This window comes from Neolamprologus multifasciatus, chromosome 11 (assembly GCF_963576455.1).
Source record: "Neolamprologus multifasciatus chromosome 11, fNeoMul1.2, whole genome shotgun sequence".
Taxonomy (NCBI): Eukaryota; Metazoa; Chordata; class Actinopteri; order Cichliformes; family Cichlidae; genus Neolamprologus; species Neolamprologus multifasciatus.
The window spans coordinates 4,379,030-4,398,917 of NC_140449.1; the positions used below are offsets into that span (position 1 = coordinate 4,379,030).

The 19,888-nt window shown below is 42.1% G+C and overlaps 1 protein-coding gene across 9 annotated transcripts in view; it reads left to right on the top strand.

Annotated features, from left to right (window-relative positions):
* The first annotated feature begins 251 nt into the window (after positions 1-251).
* cep162 (centrosomal protein 162) overlaps positions 252-19,888 on the top strand; it is a 38,672-nt gene continuing 19,035 nt past the window's right edge. For 2 of the 9 annotated variants that reach the window (XM_085177300.1, XM_085177292.1), the window contains exons 1-11: positions 291-393; positions 2,656-2,746; positions 3,158-3,275; positions 5,012-5,128; positions 6,727-6,904; positions 9,351-9,421; positions 9,495-9,565; positions 9,941-9,971; positions 13,623-13,697; positions 18,170-18,370; positions 18,748-18,829. In XM_085177300.1, coding sequence (XP_085033426.1) covers positions 2,687-2,746; positions 3,158-3,275; positions 5,012-5,128; positions 6,727-6,904; positions 9,351-9,421; positions 9,495-9,565; positions 9,941-9,971; positions 13,623-13,697; positions 18,170-18,370; positions 18,748-18,829 — 1,004 coding nt within the window. In that variant the 5' untranslated portion in view covers positions 291-393; positions 2,656-2,686. The other 7 variants (XM_085177298.1, XM_085177299.1, XM_085177295.1 and 4 more) reach the window with 6 other exon arrangements.

The window sequence follows — 19,888 nt, forward strand, 5'->3', positions numbered from 1 at the left end:
TCAGAATTTGCAAATTGATAGGGGATTCATCATCTCTTAAGTCATCACAAAGAAATTAGATACAAAATGTGAAAATGGACTCATCTTAGTGAAAAAAGTATTAGTAAAACAATGACACACTGACTGACTTTCAGCAAGCTTTCCAAACAAACATAAGCATGTTTCTCTGTGACAGCAGCTGCCAATCAAATGCCTCATCTTACAGAATCAGGTTATTAATCAAAATAAACACCAGGGGGCGATAGAGACGCTTTGCTTTCAGTTTTTGAAAGGTCTTGAATTTTTTTCTGTAGTCGTTGGTCTGTGACGCATCGGGTCAGCCAATCGGGTTGCGTCAAGGTAAGTCATTTAAGATAACAAACAGAGGAGACGTTTCAACAAGTGTTCAGCTGAGTAAGTCCACTGTGTTATGTGAGTTGTGCTGATACAGGAGCGACACATCTAAGCTACTCAAGATGCAGCAGATGCAGTAGGGGAACAGCTCTTCTTTTTAGCCAGCTAGCGTTACAAGATAAACTGCGGCTTTAAGGCGCCCAAAATACCGGAAGTAAGTTAGTTCATTTTCAAAATAAAAACCAGTCACAAAGAATCAGAATTTATTTATCCCCAAGGGGCAATTAATAAACAACAGAGCAGCATAACGTTTAGATAAGGACAATAAGAACAGGCAATAAAAGTGAAGTATTAAACTCATTTGCTGAAACGATTCTTTACAAAACACTAACAAAAGTCGACATTATTAGATATAATTAAGTTGAATGAGAATGATCGTATTATATAATTATTTTTTTTAATCGACGGGCTGGGGTCGAGCTTTATTATGGTAGGGTGATCGGAAGTGACCGTTTCATCGTTTCACCTGCAAACTTATCCGAGAGTGGCTGTTGTGGTGTGTCGTTATGGTAATTTAGCATGCAGCACGTTTCGCTGAAGTTTGACCTTTTTAACGTTTAGTTCGCACACCAAGAGTAAAAAAGGTTTCAGCGAAATAAGCACCAAGAAGTGTTTCTCCACCACAGATTCGAAGATGCGTGTGAGTGTCTTAGAATCTGTTGTCGAAAAACACTTGATGATGCTTAAACCAAGGTTAAGGTTACTTTATTTATGCCCACAGGTAAATTTGCTTTACAGGAAAATCCCTTCACAAACACACATACCTAATGAAACCTGACAAAACACATATGTAGTAATGAAACAATATGAATCAGACGAGCCAAGTCAAATAGGTGTGAAAGCCGCGAATATTTGACTATTTGTGTTGTTAATAAGCGTAATGATGGTTTATACTGGTGTTACAGTGAAGAAAAGATTGAGCTGATAGGCGAGTGAGTCTTTTCACTTTATATTTGGATCATTTTGAGCCTCACATCGAAAATGTTGTCAGAGTTAATATGAAAAATCTGTTTTATTTAATAAGGTAATCATAACTCAAGAAACGACTCAGTTCAGTCCTCATTAGCAGCATGGTTTGCTCAGTTGCCATGGCGATAATTCAGGTGTGAAAAAGAGATCTCTCCATGGCAACTGAGCAAACTCCATCTGTGGTTGAAGACTTCGCTTTGTCATCATTAAGTGTTTTTGAGGACCTAGTAAAGACGCATTCACAGTCAAAGTGTGGACTCGGTTTCTCTCAAATGTGATGCAAAACGCACCACAGTGTGTCACTCATTAAAATAATGGTAGTTTTGGGTGTTTGGACAGAAAATCATGTTTTCTAATCTGACTGTTAATGGTTTTCTGCACGTAATATACTAACAGTACAGCGTGTCATATTTTCTAGCAGGTGTATTACTCATCAGTCTCCACTATAGGCTAGGCAGTAACTTTTCAAAGAAGAAAAAATCACACTAAATAGTAACAGAAATGCTGTCTTGGAATATTTTGTCTGAAAATTCTGGTTTAAAACGGTTTAGAAATAAATGTTGTCTCTATAAGACACGACTTTATACAACCAACTGAACGATGGTTCATTTCACTGCATTCTTCCAATCTTGATATGTCATGCAGTGAAACAGTGTCAAAGCAAAAATGATATTTCACAAAGTGCTTACTATGGGTTGGCAGGTGCTTTGAAGTTCATTTGGATGGACAGGAAAGTTTATTTTGTTGAGGTAGGACGCTGATTATGACTCCTGTGAACACATTTTTAAAAGGAACATGCTTAAGTTGTTGGGTTCTTGTGGGCAGTGCATTCTCCTTGAACATTTGGCCGTGGTCAGGCAGTTTGGTTACAACTGTTCTGTGTTTTTCAAATGTGATGAAAACATGTGACATCCATACGTCCACTCAGCCTTGCGTGCGGTTTGTGCACTTGGGCTAACGTTAGTAGTTGTGAACAGACCTGAAGTGAATTACACTGATGTGCTTCTGAACAGGCTTTCTGCTCCTGTTAAATGAAAACCTGAGATCTTGAAAGGACATGATAACATTAGTGTTTGGATGATTCATAAGGTGAATTGTTTCAAGCCCTTCCCGGGCCAAAAACCTAGTTATCTCACATATTTCATACACTATTCTCATTCATGATGATGCAACAAAACAGAAATAGCATTCTGTGAATGGCATATGGACTCTTTGTGACTGAGTATTAAGTAGGTGAGGGTGATGCTTCTCATATTGTTCATAAAAATGTTTTATTGTGTTGTTCTTTCCTAGTTTCCTGCTGGTGGTTGAGGTGAGCATCATTATGTCTCGCAGACTAACCAAAGAAGAGCTGGATGCACAGTTTGAGCAGTTCTTAAAAGAGGTAATGCAACGTTAATGCGTCTGTGCTGATGTTTGTAAATCATCATCACACTATCAATTATCTGTATAAAGTCTTTCATTCATCTGATTCTGATCTGATTCATCAAAATCTAAATGGTCACTTATTATTTTGGGTGGTTTTTCATCTGTCACCCCTCTTGGGCTGTATTTAGAACTGCCTGTAAACATTAATGACCAGCAGCAAAGATTAGCCTACAGTCAGCGCCCCTCAGAGCACCGACTGCATGTGAACTGTGCTGGTACTGAAAGGCTAATATCAGGAGTTCGTATCTCAGCCAAACAGAGGGAGCTCTTTGTGTATGTAATAATGTCACCGTGATCAGTGGTCCCTTCATGTCAGCAATAAAACACAGGAAACCACAGTTTTGTCTTAAGGGCATCTCTTTGTCAGTCTGTTTCAGATGACTCTGTGGATTTAGGTGCTCCTGACAAGCAGCCACACTCTAAAAGCAACCAGAAACCAACAGTGAGGCAAGATGAGGCACTCAGTGGTGGAGGATCAGCAGCAGGTAATAATGATGAAACATCCAGCACATGCACATGTGAGACACTAGCTTTATTGTAGATCTCTCTCTCCTCTCTCTGTTTGTGGGTTTTTTTTAGATGCAGAAATCTGTAAATAAAAACATGAATTAGGCTGCGTCCACACTAATCTGGATAAATTTGAAAACAGCGTTTTCGTCTAAAAACGCTCCGTGTCCACAAGAGCCGAAGAGTTTTTCATCCACAATGAAACGACTAAAAACGTTCCAGTCCTGCTCATGCGTGAAACGTAAGACGATTCGACCTGCCTCATTTCTGTCTGCTGTTTATTTACTGTCCGACTCTCTGAAACGTCGCGGCAAAATGTGGAGGAAAAGCACCGAGTTTTTTAAATGGACTAACAATGAGGTGGAGTTGTTGCTGCGAGTAACACAAGAGTACAAAGTTGAAAAGCGAGCGAGAATATAGACCAAAACAAATATGCTGAAATTAGCATTTGGTCGTCTTTGAAGAAAAGCTATGGGGAGCATGTACAAACAGATAGTAATCTTTAATGGGGCTGTGAAAAATGGGAAAAGACTAAACAAGTGCTGCACCATGCCGTCCGTCATCTTAGTTGAATTGGTCGCATGAATGCATCATGTGACTAAAATGCGTTAGCGTTTTTCGAAAGCCTCTGTTTTCGCAATCCACACTGCACACTCATAACACATATATGTATGTGTTATGAGTGTGAGTGATGTGGATGTCTGTGGATTCTGTAAGGATGACCTGCCTGCCAGTTTTCTAAGCTTTACCCTGAGATTCTGGCGTTTCTAGCAAAATACATTTATATTTAAAGAGCTATTTGTTAAACCCAGCCCCATTTATTGTGGCTTTTAAATTCATTTTTTTGAGTTTGTTCTGATTTTTTCATTGCAGTTATTTTATGCATCTAATGCATATCTAATCGCATGTTTTTATCATTGCATAAACCACAAGAATGTGTTTGTTAGCAGTTGGGAACATGTTTTACTGTTTACTCATATTTATAACAAACGAAAGCCTCGAAGGTGATTTGTGTCTCTGGCAGAAACCAGAAAGCAGCCACTCGTCAAACTAAAATAACAACAATAATAAATACATCTTAAGAACACATTTATACTGTTTACTATAAAATGTTATACATAAGAAAATATAAACAGGAACCTTTCAGACTGGAGCTAATATTGAACTTAAATGTGCTCTAACTGCTGCAGTGCGTTCTGAATGTGTTGGGTTGCTTTCCAGCTAAATGTCTGACAGTAACTCGAATAACTTTTTATTTTGTGTACGTTGTCTTCACTTCACGCATTCACACCAGCACGTCCTTCACACAGTCATACTCGGCTGCATCAGAGACCAGCCTCAGTATGTTGCTCAGGGATACCATTCGGTCAGTAGAGGACCTTCTGAGCTACAGCCACCCTGATTGGGTTATTCAAGTGATGATAGGACCTTACTGTACATGTTAATGTTGGTGTCGTTCTATAATATGAGACAGTGAGAAATGTTTCAACAGCACCTAAAACCTGATGCAGGCTGATGAAGACAGTGAGCTGATGCCTACACTAGGTGGCAGCGTGGGCCTTTTGTTAAGCCAATAATATAGTTTCCATTATGGTGACTGTGTCTGATGTGTTGTACACTTGTTAACAGTGTGTATGTGAAGGTTGGGTCCAGGTGGTGGATCGATGTTGCTTTTCCTAATTCGTTTAGATCAAGATCTTTTTATTTCTGTCAGCACGGTTGGAATCTCAGATTTCTTTACGGAAGTCTGAGTCTATTCAAGAGGAGGATGAGGAAGGTATTCACTCAAAGGAGGAAGACCTCGTCCTGAGAGACAACAAAGACACAGAGGGTGAGTCCTTGAACACACAGACGAATGATATCATATGTGAAGGTATTTAAAAAGCAAACAACACAGGAGCATGCAGAAAACGATGCTTATAAACTAAAGAAAGAAAATCAATAATAGGTTCAAATGGAAAGAAGCCCGAGAAGAAAAATATGCGATGAAGAACAGAAACAGATGTTCAGTGACATTCGTGAGACTTCCAGTTTATTTGGAGGCTCCAGAAACGTACTGGCAGCTAAGAAAGTGTTTGGAGAAATCGTGCTAGCACTGCAGTTTCCTGATCTTCTTATTAATATAAATGATCATAAAGCATTTTTCATCTTTTATTATGTAACCAGGATGGCAATGGTGCAAAACATGTTTTTGAGCAGGTAGATATTTGAAATCAAAGCTTAAACTGAAACAGTAGTTTTACAGCTGATCTAAAGTTTAGGACCAAAAAAAACCCAAACAGAAAGTTCCAAACATGAACTCCAGTAGGAGGCCTGCACAATAAGTCGAAAATTTATTGTGCAGGCCTCCTACGCTGCAGCAACGAGTCAGAGTTGTAAAGGCTGAGAGCGAGACGCATGACGAGAACGCTACTGACTATGAACTCGTGCCTAAAAAAATAGTACCTTGCTTATTTGGAGGTACTTTGGATTTGATAAAGACGACGTTCTCCAAACACAGGTGCTCTGCAACACTTGCTGAACACTCGTGGCAACCACCAGAGGAAACACGACTCCACCATCATCTTCAACAACCACAGAGAACAGTTTGAAGAGTTCCAGAAAGACAGGGCTAGCTAATGTTGCTAATGTTAAGACAAAGAGCGCCGCAGTCCAACAGTCGTCTCTGTATCCGAGTTTTTCAAGTGGAACTCCTTATGAGAAAACGTCGAAGCGCTACAAAGAAATAACAGAGGCCATTACACATTTTTTGACAAAGACATGATGCCTATAAATACAGTTAGCAGAGAGGGCTTCACCAGTCTGATACATAAAGTGGACCAGAGATACCGCATCCCCCTCACGAAACTACTTTTCCCATGTCGCCGTTCCACAAATGTAGGAAACATGTTTGAACTGGGCCAAGCTGAAAACTACGCATCAACTACAGTAAAGTTTCCTCTCCAGTTTCGACTTACATCATAACTACTTGGTGAGTGGTAAAAAGATGAACAGCTGCACTGAGATAATTTGCAGTATAATTTCAGTTATGTTTATTTAAAACTAATTCTAGAGACGAGGAAGGATGTCTTTCAGGATTCAAGCCTCAGAATTTTTTTATGGGGGCAATGTTTCAATGTTAAAGTGCACTTTGTTGTTACTAATACAGCAGCTTTCTTTAAATAAAACTGTTGCAGTAAAACTGAAATTATGTTTTCGTTTTTTGTTTTGTTTTTGCTATTTATTTTATCGCGAGTCATATCGTTATCGCAGTATTGATCACAGTTATCGCACATTGCAGGTTTTCCTAATATCGTGCAGCCCTACTCAGTACTTATTGTCTCTGCCTCAGCTGTTTAAAGCCTCCTCATGTGTCCACCTACATAAAGCACTATGAAGGAGTCTTGTGGAGAAGTATCCCACTTGTGCTGTGTTTAAATGTGTGTGCAGGCTCGGCGACGGTGTCAGCTGTGTACATGAGCGCGGTGGGTTTAGACACTCTGGAGGAGGAAGAGGAGAAGGCCCGGTTCTTTGCCCAGCTGGAGGCAGGAGCTTCATCTACTATAGACTACTCCAAGCTGAACAGAGAGCTGGACTCAACACGTTCTACCCCTGCAAACAACTACAGGTATGTCAGCAGCTATGCTGTGTTACATCCCCTCAGCACTAGTAAAATGATCGTTTATTTCACCACATTTAGCTCTTGTGTTTCCATCGAGCACTGTGTTCATTCACCCGTCACTAAACACTGTTCGAACACAGAAAGTTCCTGTGCTGCATTTCCTTCTTGCAGTGAGATTCAAACATGAACAAAAGCTTAACAGAAGACCATCAGAACTTTTCACATGCAGAGTGGCAGCAGCAGGAGCATCAACACAAAAGGTTTTCATTGCATTGAGGAAAAAGGGAAATCGTTTCTCAAACTAAATATTCAAGCATTTGAAAATCAGTTGAAGTCAGTTATGTCCAGTAAAGTAATCAGTAACTAATTACTGATTACTTCCCAAACAAAGTAATCACGGTCTTTTACTGATTACTTTTTCAAAAGTAATTCGTTGCTTAGTTACTTTTTAAAAACACGATTTACAGCCTGAATAGGTGATAAAGTGATAGATCTTTCAGCCCAATTCTACTTTTTCTGCATAATCATCATACAAAATGTAATCAAATGGAAAAGTCTCTTTTTAAAACTTGTTTTATTAGTTTTAATCTTTTAACTTTATGCATCAAGCAAACATTTAATTATCTGCAACATTCTCTGACTGGAAGAAATTAGTTTAACATTTAAACCTATTTTCTGCACATTCCAGCACATAAAATAAAATATTTTTTGTGTTTACACTCAGTCTTTCAAATAGATGCAAGTAAAACACAGCAGAAAATAAATAAAGTCAAAGACTAGCGGTCCTGTTGCTCTATTTTCACCTGTAAAGCAGGAGTGGGGTAGGCGGAGGGTTACCCTGGTGCAGGTGTGCCGCGGTCAGTGGAAGAATCCGTGAGTTTCTCTGTGAGTTTCACAGTCCAGCGGCAGCCTATTTGGTGCTTGATCAGACATTTAGGGTTTTTTTCGCTAACAGTAATCTAATTACCTTTTTTGCAATAGTAACCCCTTACTTTACTCGTTACTCAAAAAAGTAATTGGATTACACTGCCCATCTCTGGTTATGTGAAAATGAAGTTTTGTGGACAGCTGCAGAGAGTCTGTCTTTGAATCACTTTGGGGATCCACTGTCCAAAATACAAACCTCTATAAAGTTGTTAGCATCACGTGTTAGTCTGATAAAGCTCAGCAAATATTATCACTTAATACAGTTTTAACTGTTTAAATTAGTAAAGGAATTACAAGTAAATCAATCAAATACCCGTATCTGTTGCTGATGACAGCTATACTGCATAACTAGTTACTGAATTTTATGGTAGACACTTTTCTCTCCTCTGCGGTTATTTCAGTTAAATCTGGCTTTTTCCCTCCTGCCCCGTTCAGCAGCAGTCTGAAGGTCCAGAAAGATGCCCAATGGATTTATTTTCCCGAGTGGATCATTACGGCTTTGCCATACTGGTCCACTTGATTGATCTTTATTTTATTTTCCATCCATCTTCATCCGCTTTATCTGAGGCCGGGTCGCGGGGGCAGCAGCCTAAGCAGAGAGGCCCAGACCTCCCTCTCTTATTTTATTTTTTTAACTTTTAAGTTATTACAATGGGAACATACATGACCGGGGGATAGGAACGGGAAAGACGTAGACGAGGGAAGTTTAAGAAAAAGAGGGACAGAAGGAAAAGACAGTAAACATCAGCTGGATCACTGCTGGAAGAAAAGAAGAAACAAGTAAAAAGAGAACAACACAGCAGCAACCGGGATAAGTGTCAGTAACAGGAAACGCACAATATGTTTAAAGGCAGCAGCCAAGGTGTCCGTGCACACCTGTGTGCACACCTGTGTGCGTGAGCACGCTTGTATTCAAAAGGTTTCTCCGTGTAACGATCTGATAGTGGGTGTGGAGAGCCATAGCCCCGCCCCCCAGGACAAGAAGCAGGCATGGAGGAGATCCAGGCCGCAGACATCTAGAGGCCCCCAGAGAGCGAGAGCCCAAGGAGGACCACCGGGGTCCCCCATCTGGGGCTGAGGAGAGCACCAGACGGGGGGTCGCCCAGCAGCCACGGTGCAGCTACGGGAGTGAGCCAGTACATACCTGAGCGACCAGCCCCGGACTGAGAACCACCAACGCACCGACAGCTGAGGGCATCAGCCACCGGCAGGGTGGGGGGTGGGGGCCAGGTGTGGGGGTCTGAGATGTTCCCAGAGAGGTGGAGTCTAAGACCCGATCTGACACATAAAGAAACAGGCACACAGACACAAACGGAGGTGAGGTTGAATACACGCACCGTCCTCTGGACGCCATGTAGCGTGCCCGCCCCCCCAAGGCCCTTAAATGAGGCTTCTGAGTAAGACACATGAGTTAATGTTGGACAGTAGTGTAGCACAGCTGTGCTCACAGTGTCTCTACAACAGCTGCTGCTGTGAAGCTCAGTGTTGTAACTTCAGTGTAATAAGAAGGATGTCCTCGCTGTAGGAATGCAGAAGAAGCAGTGGAGCGAGGGGGCGGTGATGATCACAGCCAGGCCAGAGGGACGATCAGTCCAGGTAAGGATGATGAAGTCTAGGCCAACTCTGTTGTGTCTCTGTCTTTGTCTTAACCATGTCTGTCCTCTCTCAGCCTTCACCGGCTCCCCACACTACAGCGAGGATTTTGAAGATGACGAGGACGTGAAGGTTCCACTGGAGGAGGTTTGTGCTCAAATCTGTTAAAGTTGAAAAATGTTAGAAACTTTATCAGAAAGTTCATTTTCCAATGAAAAGCACACAGAATGCAGTTCAATAGTATATAGAGTATAACACTTGAGAAAATCAGTGTCATGAACACACTTGGTTGACGTGTCTGCAAAGTTAAAAACGCTGTAAAAAGAAAAAATTAGCTAAACAAACTGGATCTGAGTTCAGCTGGACGTTTGTCCAGGAGAGGGACGTATGATCATTTAACAGCGACCTCAGGATAACCAGTGGATGTAATAACAGCTGTGTATAGTTAATGTTAGTAATATATCACTTCCTGTTCCAAATGAACGCATATCATGTGACTGTGGCACTGTCACACTTTTTCAGACGTCGACGACGGCTTCAGTTCTTGCCAGAGGTAAGAGACAGGTGACGTTGTGCTGAGGCAGCACACTGAGATGTGTTACTGTCTTCACCAGCAGTGTTCCTAAATTGATGACCTTTAGTTCCCATTAAGCCTGTGAGGTCACCGCTGACGATGTTCTTAATGTAAATTCTTCTTCCAAGTCTCGTCATAATGATTCAGTCTGAAGTACAGATAGTTTAGTAAAGGCTGATGTACTGAATCAACTTCTTTACTCAAGTAAAGTATAAAACAGGCTCTGAACTGTCCTCAGAGTAAGACAGCACACAGTAACTGACTCTTGTGCTCTATTAATATGATAATAAAATAAAGTACATGAGAATATGAATGTTATTTGAATGTAAATTCTAGTTGTAATGAATGTACTCAGCTTGACTCTTATGTAGGACACGTGCAGAGAATTAGAGAACTCCAGTGCAGGTAGACCTAAATAGAAAGACGAGTACAGTCGGCGCTTAAAGTTGGTGTAACACAGGACTCACACACACCTTTCTGATGATGAGTGCATCTAACATGTCCTCAGAGGTCAGTGTGCCATATGACTGCATTAGCAATACATTTAATAACATCTATATTAACAGTTAAACACTATATAGATCCACTTTATAGATTATATTTGTTCACAGATGTTGGCAGCTGTCAGCGAATAGTTATCAGCTATTTTGAAACAAAAAAAGACTTTTTATCCATAACAGCAAATGAACTGAACAACAGAAAATACAAATGCTATTTATGGTCTCCTCACAACAGTGATAAGAAAAATAAACTGGGCCAATATGTTAGTTAATACAGAGACACACATGTTAATGGGATCTCTGGTCTCCGAGTGTCCAGCATTCAGACCTGAGGACTCATGTGAGAGAAACTCTGCTCACACAGACATGTGGAGCCAAACACTGTCAATAAGGCCTCTGCAATGTTCTGAAGACAGTTAAACGTGTCAGGTAGTGACGTCCAGCAGGTGAACATGCAGCTGCATGAACAGCTGTGGATTCCAGCTGCTTCGATGTTGCATTAACTGGCATTAACTCAGCCAGTTAATGTGAGACAAATCCAGCTGCTCATTAAAGCTTCTGGTTTGATCAGAAAAGAAAACATTGGTCCAAACACCTGAAAGTCCCAAAAACACATTGTGAATGCTGTCTCGAGTCTACGGATGTGTCTGTGTGTTTCCGTGGTGCTGATGCTGAGCGGACAGCTGATGAAGCTTTTGAAGTGTCTGAATGTGGAAAGCTAACAACGTCCCTCTCACCGCTAGGCTAAGTTATTTTTAGCCAATTACAAGCTGAATCTGGTAGTTGGGGTTGTTAGCTAAGATACCGTCATTAAGAAGCAGCACAACTAATGTGTCTGTGAGCTGATTTGTGATGTGGACTGGGACAAAAACACAGCCCGGGCATTTTGACGAGAGACCGGCCCACCAGGTATTAAAGCCATAAAGCCTTTGAATGAAAACAAACGCTGTTGTGACAGTGATGTACAGTCTTGTTGGTATATGTATGATTTCTATACGTTTTACATCAGATAAAAACTTTGGTTGTAAGATTCAGATAATTATTTATTAAAAGCTCGACATTTTAAATGAGGATAAGAAAGAAAAGTATTTCTTTGTGCCCCCCTCTCCCTGTTAATGCCCTACCTGCCCCCCTGGCAACACTTTGCTAGACCCGCCCCTGCACAGTTACCAGCTGTCAGCTACATAGAAAAGGATCCTGGGGTTATTTGTCTCTCAGAAACAGTTCATAACTTCAACTCATCCATGTCACCTAAAAGGTAAACCTGTTTCTCCATCACCTGTTCAGCTCTGATGATTCAGTAAGGACATCTCCTGGTTTCATCTTCATGTTTCCCTCTCACCACATATCCAAACCCACATCATGACCAGCAGCTTTACAGCTGTGGCTCCAGCAAACATCAGCTGATACTAGAAAGTAATATTAAATACATTCTAACAACAGCTGATCAAACGTGCTGCTGTTGTTTAGCGCGACATCCACTGGTTTCCTGTTTCTGGCGCAAAGTGATAAACAAACAAGAGAGACGATCAGCTGACCATTGATCAGTTTCATGATTGAAGTAGAAAAAGGAGAGAATGAAAGAAGAAGAGGCAGCTGACAGCGTAAAGACACAGAATAAATCCAGCTTTGTGTCTTTTTCAGCTGAAGTCCAGGACAAACTGTGTTTCTTTTCACCTTAATACAAAACGCGTAATATTTTCTCTGAATGCCGGACATTCTGTTTTTAGGGGACGGTTGGCAGCTCTACTAACTAACCTTATGAATAAAATAAAGTTCACTATCAGTAACATCATAGCACCACCCAGCTGTAGAAACTCCATCATGCTAGCTAGTAGCAGTACGAGTTATTGTAACTGAAGGTAAAAAGTCAGCACAATGAAAATAAACTCCACCTAAACTTGGTTTATATCTGACCCAGACAGACTGCAGGTCATAACTTCTTACCTGAAGTTCAGTTCACCTGATACTCGGACGGCGGCCGCCTCGGGTCTCTGCTCCTCCTGCCTCTCCTTCCCCTCATCCACCTGCTGCCTCCACCACTTGCTAATGTTACTGAATCTGTGGAAGCTCCGCCACAGCCACCACCAAACAACTGAGTTATTTTTACACATCTGCCAGCATCTGGCCAATCCACCATCACTGTTTATACCGTTACAAAAAAATAATCATCGGCCCACCAAGCAAATGCCCGATGGCCAGTCCAGCTATGGTCGTGTCATCAGTTAACCGACCCCTGGCTCAGACTGTCGTTTATTGAGAAATAATCTGCGGTTTTTGGCACCCGCCTGGGACGCAGCCACTCCGACTCTCTCCCAGCATCATCTGCTCCTTCTCACTGCGGACACACATAAGACACATCTACCTGATTAACAGTCCCGTACACCTGTTCCCTCCCCGCTCACTGTGTCACCCCTCCTCTGCAACAGGCCAGCAAACCACGCCCCCGCCACAGTTAGATCCAACATGTGGGAGAACACTAAAATTTTGTGGTCTCAGTTGTGGTCTAATGTGAGCTTGAGGAGATTTTCTTTGTGGACAGGCTGTGATCAGCTGAGCTGCTGACCTTTGTGGATTCACAGAGCTCAATTTAACAGATGTCAGCAGATGAGCCATCTTTGCTAACTTCCATTTCTCAGAGTGCAGCGGTCCTTCGTTTATCGCGGGAGTTACGTTCTAAAAATGACCCGTGAACTTTATTTTTTACAGTTATTATAGATGTTTTAAGGCTGTAAAAGCCCTCACTACACACTTTATACACTTTTCTCTCCTGTTTAAACTCTCAAAGTTCAAACGTTCAGAGAAAAATAAGTCCAGTATTACAGAGTGAAACCAAAGATCAAAGCCTGTTTTCAGGTGTAGAACACGGGAATAGATCAGCTGCCAGAGGATTCAACATTAATGAATCACTGGTACGGAAGTAGAGGCAAGAAGAATGAATCAAGTTTGTAGAGTAACAAAGTACAAGTACTTTGTTACTTCTCAGCTCTGTCTGAAACACAAAAACACTTTCTCCAAAACATATGATTGAGGTCTTCATCAAACCTTAAAGGCTTCCTCTTTCTTTCTTTATTTGTTTTGGATTTAGTTATTGAAGAATATATGTCAACAAACTTAATGTTTGTTTCAGTGTCTTTTCACGATTCTCTGGATGAGGCAGGCGAAGAGGAGAGAAAGAACAACACAGTGGAGTCTCTGAACAGAGGTAACACCAACTCCAGAGAAGAATATCGATTTGTGTATTTTAAAGTGGTTTTATTTGAAACCTAATATCTTAGACACGCACAATGAGAGCATTTATATGCAGTGTATGTGGGCTCTATGAATGAGTACAATGCAAATAAGACACTGATCAAGGAGCCCCTGTTAGCTGGAAATCAAGGGGCTGCAGTACAGTAACAGTAGTAAGCTGTGTGCATGTAAAGAGCCAACTATGGTAGAACCGTGTGGTGTAATTCAGTGTCTTCAAATCAGAGAAGCCTAGAAACATGTTAGTTAACAGAGAAGGACTCTGAGAGACAGCTCCTGGATGAAAGAGAGGGACAAGATCTCAGTAACTGATTCAAAGTGCTTTACAGAGACATTAAAACACAAATAAAAAGCATGATTTAAAATTGATTAAAAAGGAACAGTAGATAAAATCAGTAGTTAAAATGTAAGTTTTGAAATTTAAGCTGAAAAGTGTGGATTTGGTGTTTTATTCAAATGCAGCTGAGAACAGGTGAGTCTTCAACCTGGATTTAAATAAACTGAGTGTTTCAGCTGATCTGAAGCTTTCTGGGAGTTTGTTCCAGATATAAGGAGCATAAAAGCTGAATGCGGCTTCTCCGTGTCTGGTTCTGACTCTGGGAACTGATAAAAGACCGGATCCAGACTAAGGGTCACAACGTTGGCCACTAGGATGAAAAGAGGCAAAAGTTAGCCCAAGAGTTAGTGAGACGTTACTTTACTGATCCATCTCACCAGGATCTGCCGCAAAGATATCTGGATGTTCTTGTGACTGGATAAGGGTGGCTGAATGGTTGCAAAGAAAGTGAAGATGGTCCAGGCTGAATGGGTTGAGCTGTAAAAAGGCAGAATGGGAGATGCACAGGACAGCTACAAGTAGGTTACCCACAGGCCAACAGGAACCATGATGATGTAGAAAGGGTAACCACAGCCAGATATTTCCAGAAGGCGAGACAGCTGCTGAGAAGCCATTTGAACAGTAGCAATAAGATCACAGCCATCAATGCACGCACCAATTATCAGCTCCCCCCACTAGAATAATACGCTGGCCACAGGAGACGATAGAGACTACTGACACTGAATGCCAGAGCAGCTGACCTGAAAGAGAAGATCATGGCAAACAAAATTTAGACTCTACACGGCTGTTTACCAAGACCGTGTCACGTACCCTGAGAAAGTCTGCTCGAGGATAAGAGTGCAGCATTATGCACAATCCCTGCATACCCATCACTGCAGCTGGCTAATTCAGTTTCATTTATACAGCACCAAATCACAACAACAATTGGCTCACGGTGCTTTACATTGTAAGGTAAAGACTCTACAATGATCCAGAGAAAATTCCACCAATCAGATGACCCCGTGTGAGCAAGTACTTTAACCCTTTAAGCACGTACACGCTCCCATTTGTGTAACTATTTTAAAATCCTGGTAGGATTGTCATGATCCCGGGTCTTTGACCAGCGTTTTGTGTTTTCTATTGTTGTGATATATTTTGGTTCTGTTCTTCCTCAGTTTAATGTTTAGTCATTTCCTCGGTGTAAAGTCCGTGTTCCTTAGTCTGTGTCTTTCCATGTGTGAGTTCCTGTTTTATTTTGCAGGTCTGCGTCTCTCGTTAGTGTTTCTAGTTTCGCTTCCCCTTGTCTCGTTATGTCCAATCACTCCCAGCCGTGTCTCCCTCCTGTTTCCATTCCCTGATTGCCCTGTGTGTATTTAAACCCTGTGTTTTCTTGTGTGCGTTATTTGGTGTTTTCTGGACTGCGTCTCTCCCTCCGTCGTCTCAGGTTGTCTCTCCGTGTCTCCCTGCATCTCTGTTTCTGTTCGTTTTTCCAGTTTAGGTTTTTGCTTAGTTTCATGCTCACCCTCACCATCTCTGTTTGTATCAACATTTGATGAATAAACTCACTTGCATCTGAGCTGCCTGCATAAAGGGTCCTTTAATAATTTACACACGGCTTGCCCCGCAAACCGTGACACAAATAAGCTAGTGCACCACAGGAGTTGTACACAGCATGTATTCAGCTTGTCCCAGGTCAGGGTTTCCTTTGCAAAAATCAAGTAAAAGGTGCTCGTAACCACAGTAACATAATCCAGAAACACACCTGGATCAGCTGTTCATAGCACTTCCTACGTTGCAATTAACATCATCAAATTGTCAGTGCGAACTTTCAAGTCCGCCATTACCTGCGAAAACCAGAAGTGGTGTCGTTACAACATACACAAAACCTAGTTTTCCCCTACAGGGCCTTTCAAAGGTCAGCTGGTGTTTTTACAAGTCATGTTTGACTTTATGCCTTTGTGTGTAGTTTCTGGGAGGCTTAGAACTTAAATTACACTGTTGGAAGTTGTTTATTTTCATGCTGCTTTGTTGCAAATTGTGCACAGTAATAGTTATTTTCATTTTTCCTACAGTTTATAAAACGTAGTTTATCTCAAAAATGAAATAACTTTCCTGTGGTTGGAAACTATTTTGTGCAATGTTTTTGCATTTACAGTTTTGAGGGATAAGCCTGTGAAATTTCTGTAACTAGAAATATTCATAGGAAACAGAAGTAAACCTGCAGTCTGAGAGTGAAGTGTTCTTCGGGGAAATACTGTACGTAAGATGTTTTATGTGATGAGAAGGATTTTAAATTAGATACTGGATTCAGCAGGGGGCCATGTTCTGTGCACTTTCAGCCCAAGTCCAGCACCCTGAGACGATACACAGCGAAAGAAAGGAGGCAAAGAACCAGTGAAAGTCAGAACCACTATTCAGAATGAAACGGCTAAGATCCATGAATCCAGGAACATGGCCACAGCTGATAGTGTGCCTAGAGTACATGGTTCTGTTGAGGCAACAGAAACACAGAGAACGGAAACATCATGGAAAGACAAGCCTCTGCACGACATGCACCACCAGCGCCGCACGAGCTCGATAGAGGCTGGGTCTACCACACCACAGGTGCAGTTCAGTCCCAGTTCTATGGTTGAACCCTCTCACAGACTGGTGATGATGCCATAGTGATAAATGTTATACCAGGTAGAAGCAACATCAGGAGGTAACACAAAAAGCTCGACACAACCCGAGGGCTGTGACAGGAGCTTGTGTGGAGGGTGAAGTAGTGGTTCACGAGGTGCTTGGTGCACTCGGGGCACGGACCCCTAAACAGTGAGTGGTAGTGCTTGTAGGACCATCACGCTCCCAGTTCTGTGGCTGACAAACTGAGCTTGAAGGGTAACGACCATACAACATACATCTTTTTCCGCTCCAGTTCCTCCTCACTCTATAAATTATTTTCTTATGCAAGAATCTCCTGGATGCACTGGTACGCATCTTCAGTGATGTATCCTGGGGTCATCGGGTGTTTCGGGTCTCACAACATCACACACCCTCACCCAGGCGACCCAGCCGGGCGTGATCAGGCCCTGACTTGCGTACCAGTAGCTACCCACGGATCAGCCCTCTTGATCCACAGCCACCTTGTGGCTTTCTCTGCCGCTTCGCTCACAGCCTGGACGGGCCTCTTCTTGGCTGCCCCAGCCACGCCCAGCCGGCCTCTTTGCAGAGTGATCGTCCTGCAAAGCTCCAACAACCACCTCGGGGTGGCTGTAGCTCAGGTGGTAGAGCAGGTCATCTACTGATCGGAAGGTTGGTGGTTCGATCCCTGGCTTCCCCTAGTCTGCATGCCAAATATCCTTGGGCAAGATACTAACCCCAAATTGCTCTCCGATGCATCCATCGGAGTATGAATGTGTGTGTGAATGTTACCTTAGAAAGCACTTAGAAAAAATGTGCTTGTGCGAATGGGTGTGAATGGGTGAATGTAAAAGTTGTGTACAGCGCTTTGAGTGCTCAGAAAGAGTAGAAAAGCGCTATATAAGAACCAGTCCACCTCTATGGGCTCATAGAAAGTCTTCCAGCCCCTTCCCCTGCACTCCTGCACTACTTCCTGGTACTTTCCTTTCATTGGCCTCCTCGATCCGCTCCTCCCAGTGTGCTGTGAGCTCCAGCATGATCAGAAATATAGTGTCAGGATGATAGATGGTCTTCAGCTCTGGTATTAAGATGTAGCTCTTTCTCTGGGCTGCTCTTTCCTGATGCAGTTTCCTCTTTAGTGTCTGTGATTTTACTGCTTCTAAGGAGAAGCCACAGTCTCTGATCTTTGACAGAGATCATTACATAAAGTGTCTAATCCACATCTCACACACTGTGATTCACATTTACAGTCTATGCAATGAATGAATTATATATTGACTTTTACAGAAGACATTTGAATAACTTCAGCCTCATTACGTAAAATAATATGTAAATATACATAATGAAACCAGATTATAAGACATATGTGGTCAGGATGTAAACGAGCATGTAAACACGTGAAACAAACTCTTTAAACGTGACTGAAGCTTCTCTAAAACATCGTTCAAGTTTCATTTAACTTTCTGGATGAACTTCACTCATTTTCTCAACAGGTCAGTCTTACGTGCAAAGTGGGGCCTCGGAGTTGGAGGCTCTGCAGGAGGCCTACAGGCAGGTCCATGTTGTGGAGGATTCAGATGGCCGTGGTCATCACACCTCATCTTTGGAAGGGAGATGGAGCATCAACAGACCTCTGTCTCCTTCCTCTCAACATGCCCAACAGTCTCTGCAGCCTGTTTCTACCAGTGACTCAGGTCAGAAATGATTCTACTTTCAGTCTTTGTCAGTCTAAGTATACAGTGTATAAACCCCAGGTCTGTGGTTGCTCAGTGAGCGAACCCCAACGGCTCTTTCTGACACTGCAAATGAGAAAATGTGCAACATGGATGAACCCTGATGTCATGTTCTGACAGTTTTGGAAAAAGCATCAATATTTTTGATTATTTTCCACAGATTTCAAAGACTTGAAAGGTCTTCATTTCACATTTGTCACACCTGGGCTCCACTTCTGTGTCACTTCATGTGTGTTAGCCCCATAAATAAGATCCTACTTGTGCTAAAGTGTTTGTGATGGGCAGGATCGTAAAGGATAAAAGTCTGCTGAGAAATTCTTTTGTCTTTGTGTATTTAGAGCTGCCCACTGCAGAAGAGCTGATGAGGCTCCTCCGACCAGAGGCAGCTCAAATTAGAGGCTTCACCCTCCAGCCTGTCAGGTCAGCTTGTTTTCCTCCCAGTTCATCAGCATCTCAGTGTTTGTGGCACAAACACAGAGTTCAAGTAATATTTGAAGGGACTCGCTGTAAATATTCAAACATCAGCCAACAGACGAGCTTAAATCTGACGTCACATTTTGTCTTAACTATGTTAAGGAGCGATCGTGGCTCAAGAGCTGGGAGGTCGCCTTGTAATCGGAGGGTTGCTGGTTCGATCCCCGGCTCGGACAGTCTCGGTCGTTGTGTCCTTGGGCAAGACACTTCACCTACCGCCTACTGGTGACGGCCAGAGGGGCCGATGGCGCGATATGGCAGCCTCGCCTCTGTCAGTCTGCCCCAGGGCAGCTGTGGCTACAACTGTAGCTGCCTCCACCAGTGTGTGAATGTGAGAGTGAAGGAATAGTGGTATTGTAAAGTGCTATATAAATGCAATCTATTATCATTATTATTATTATTATTATAAACAAGAGTTCTTGGTATGCTGTGGACAGCAGTTCATCCGTGGGTTGGGATGATCAACTGGAGAAACTCTGCTAGCAATAAAACAAGAAGCAAAGAATAAACTCGCAAACAAAAACAGTGAAACAAACAATAATCGTCCAAAACAAAACAATGAAAGCATCGATCGTTATGGAGAGCAGGACAACGTCTGTGATCATCAGTTCTGTGTGAGGCTGTGCAGAATGTTAAAGTTTGCATTGGTTTGCAAATATTATGAAGCCCCTGTTTGTTCCCAGCAAAACAAAGAAAATATATCTGATATTTATAAAATGTACAATTAAAAAATAAAAAAATCTGTTGTATTTAATGATAGCAGCACATCTCAAAAACACTGGGCCATGTGTACCAGCCCCTCGTCTTTCAACAACAGTCCTGAGACATCTGATAGTAGGAAACCAGTTGCTGGATTGTTGTCCCACTCTTGTCTAACTGCTCATCATTCCTGACTCTTCTTTATGTTTCATGATGAATCAAATGTTTTCAGCTGGTCAAAGGTCTGGACTCAGAGTGTCAATGATTATGACATGGATGGTAATAATTAGGAAACCATCTGCACCC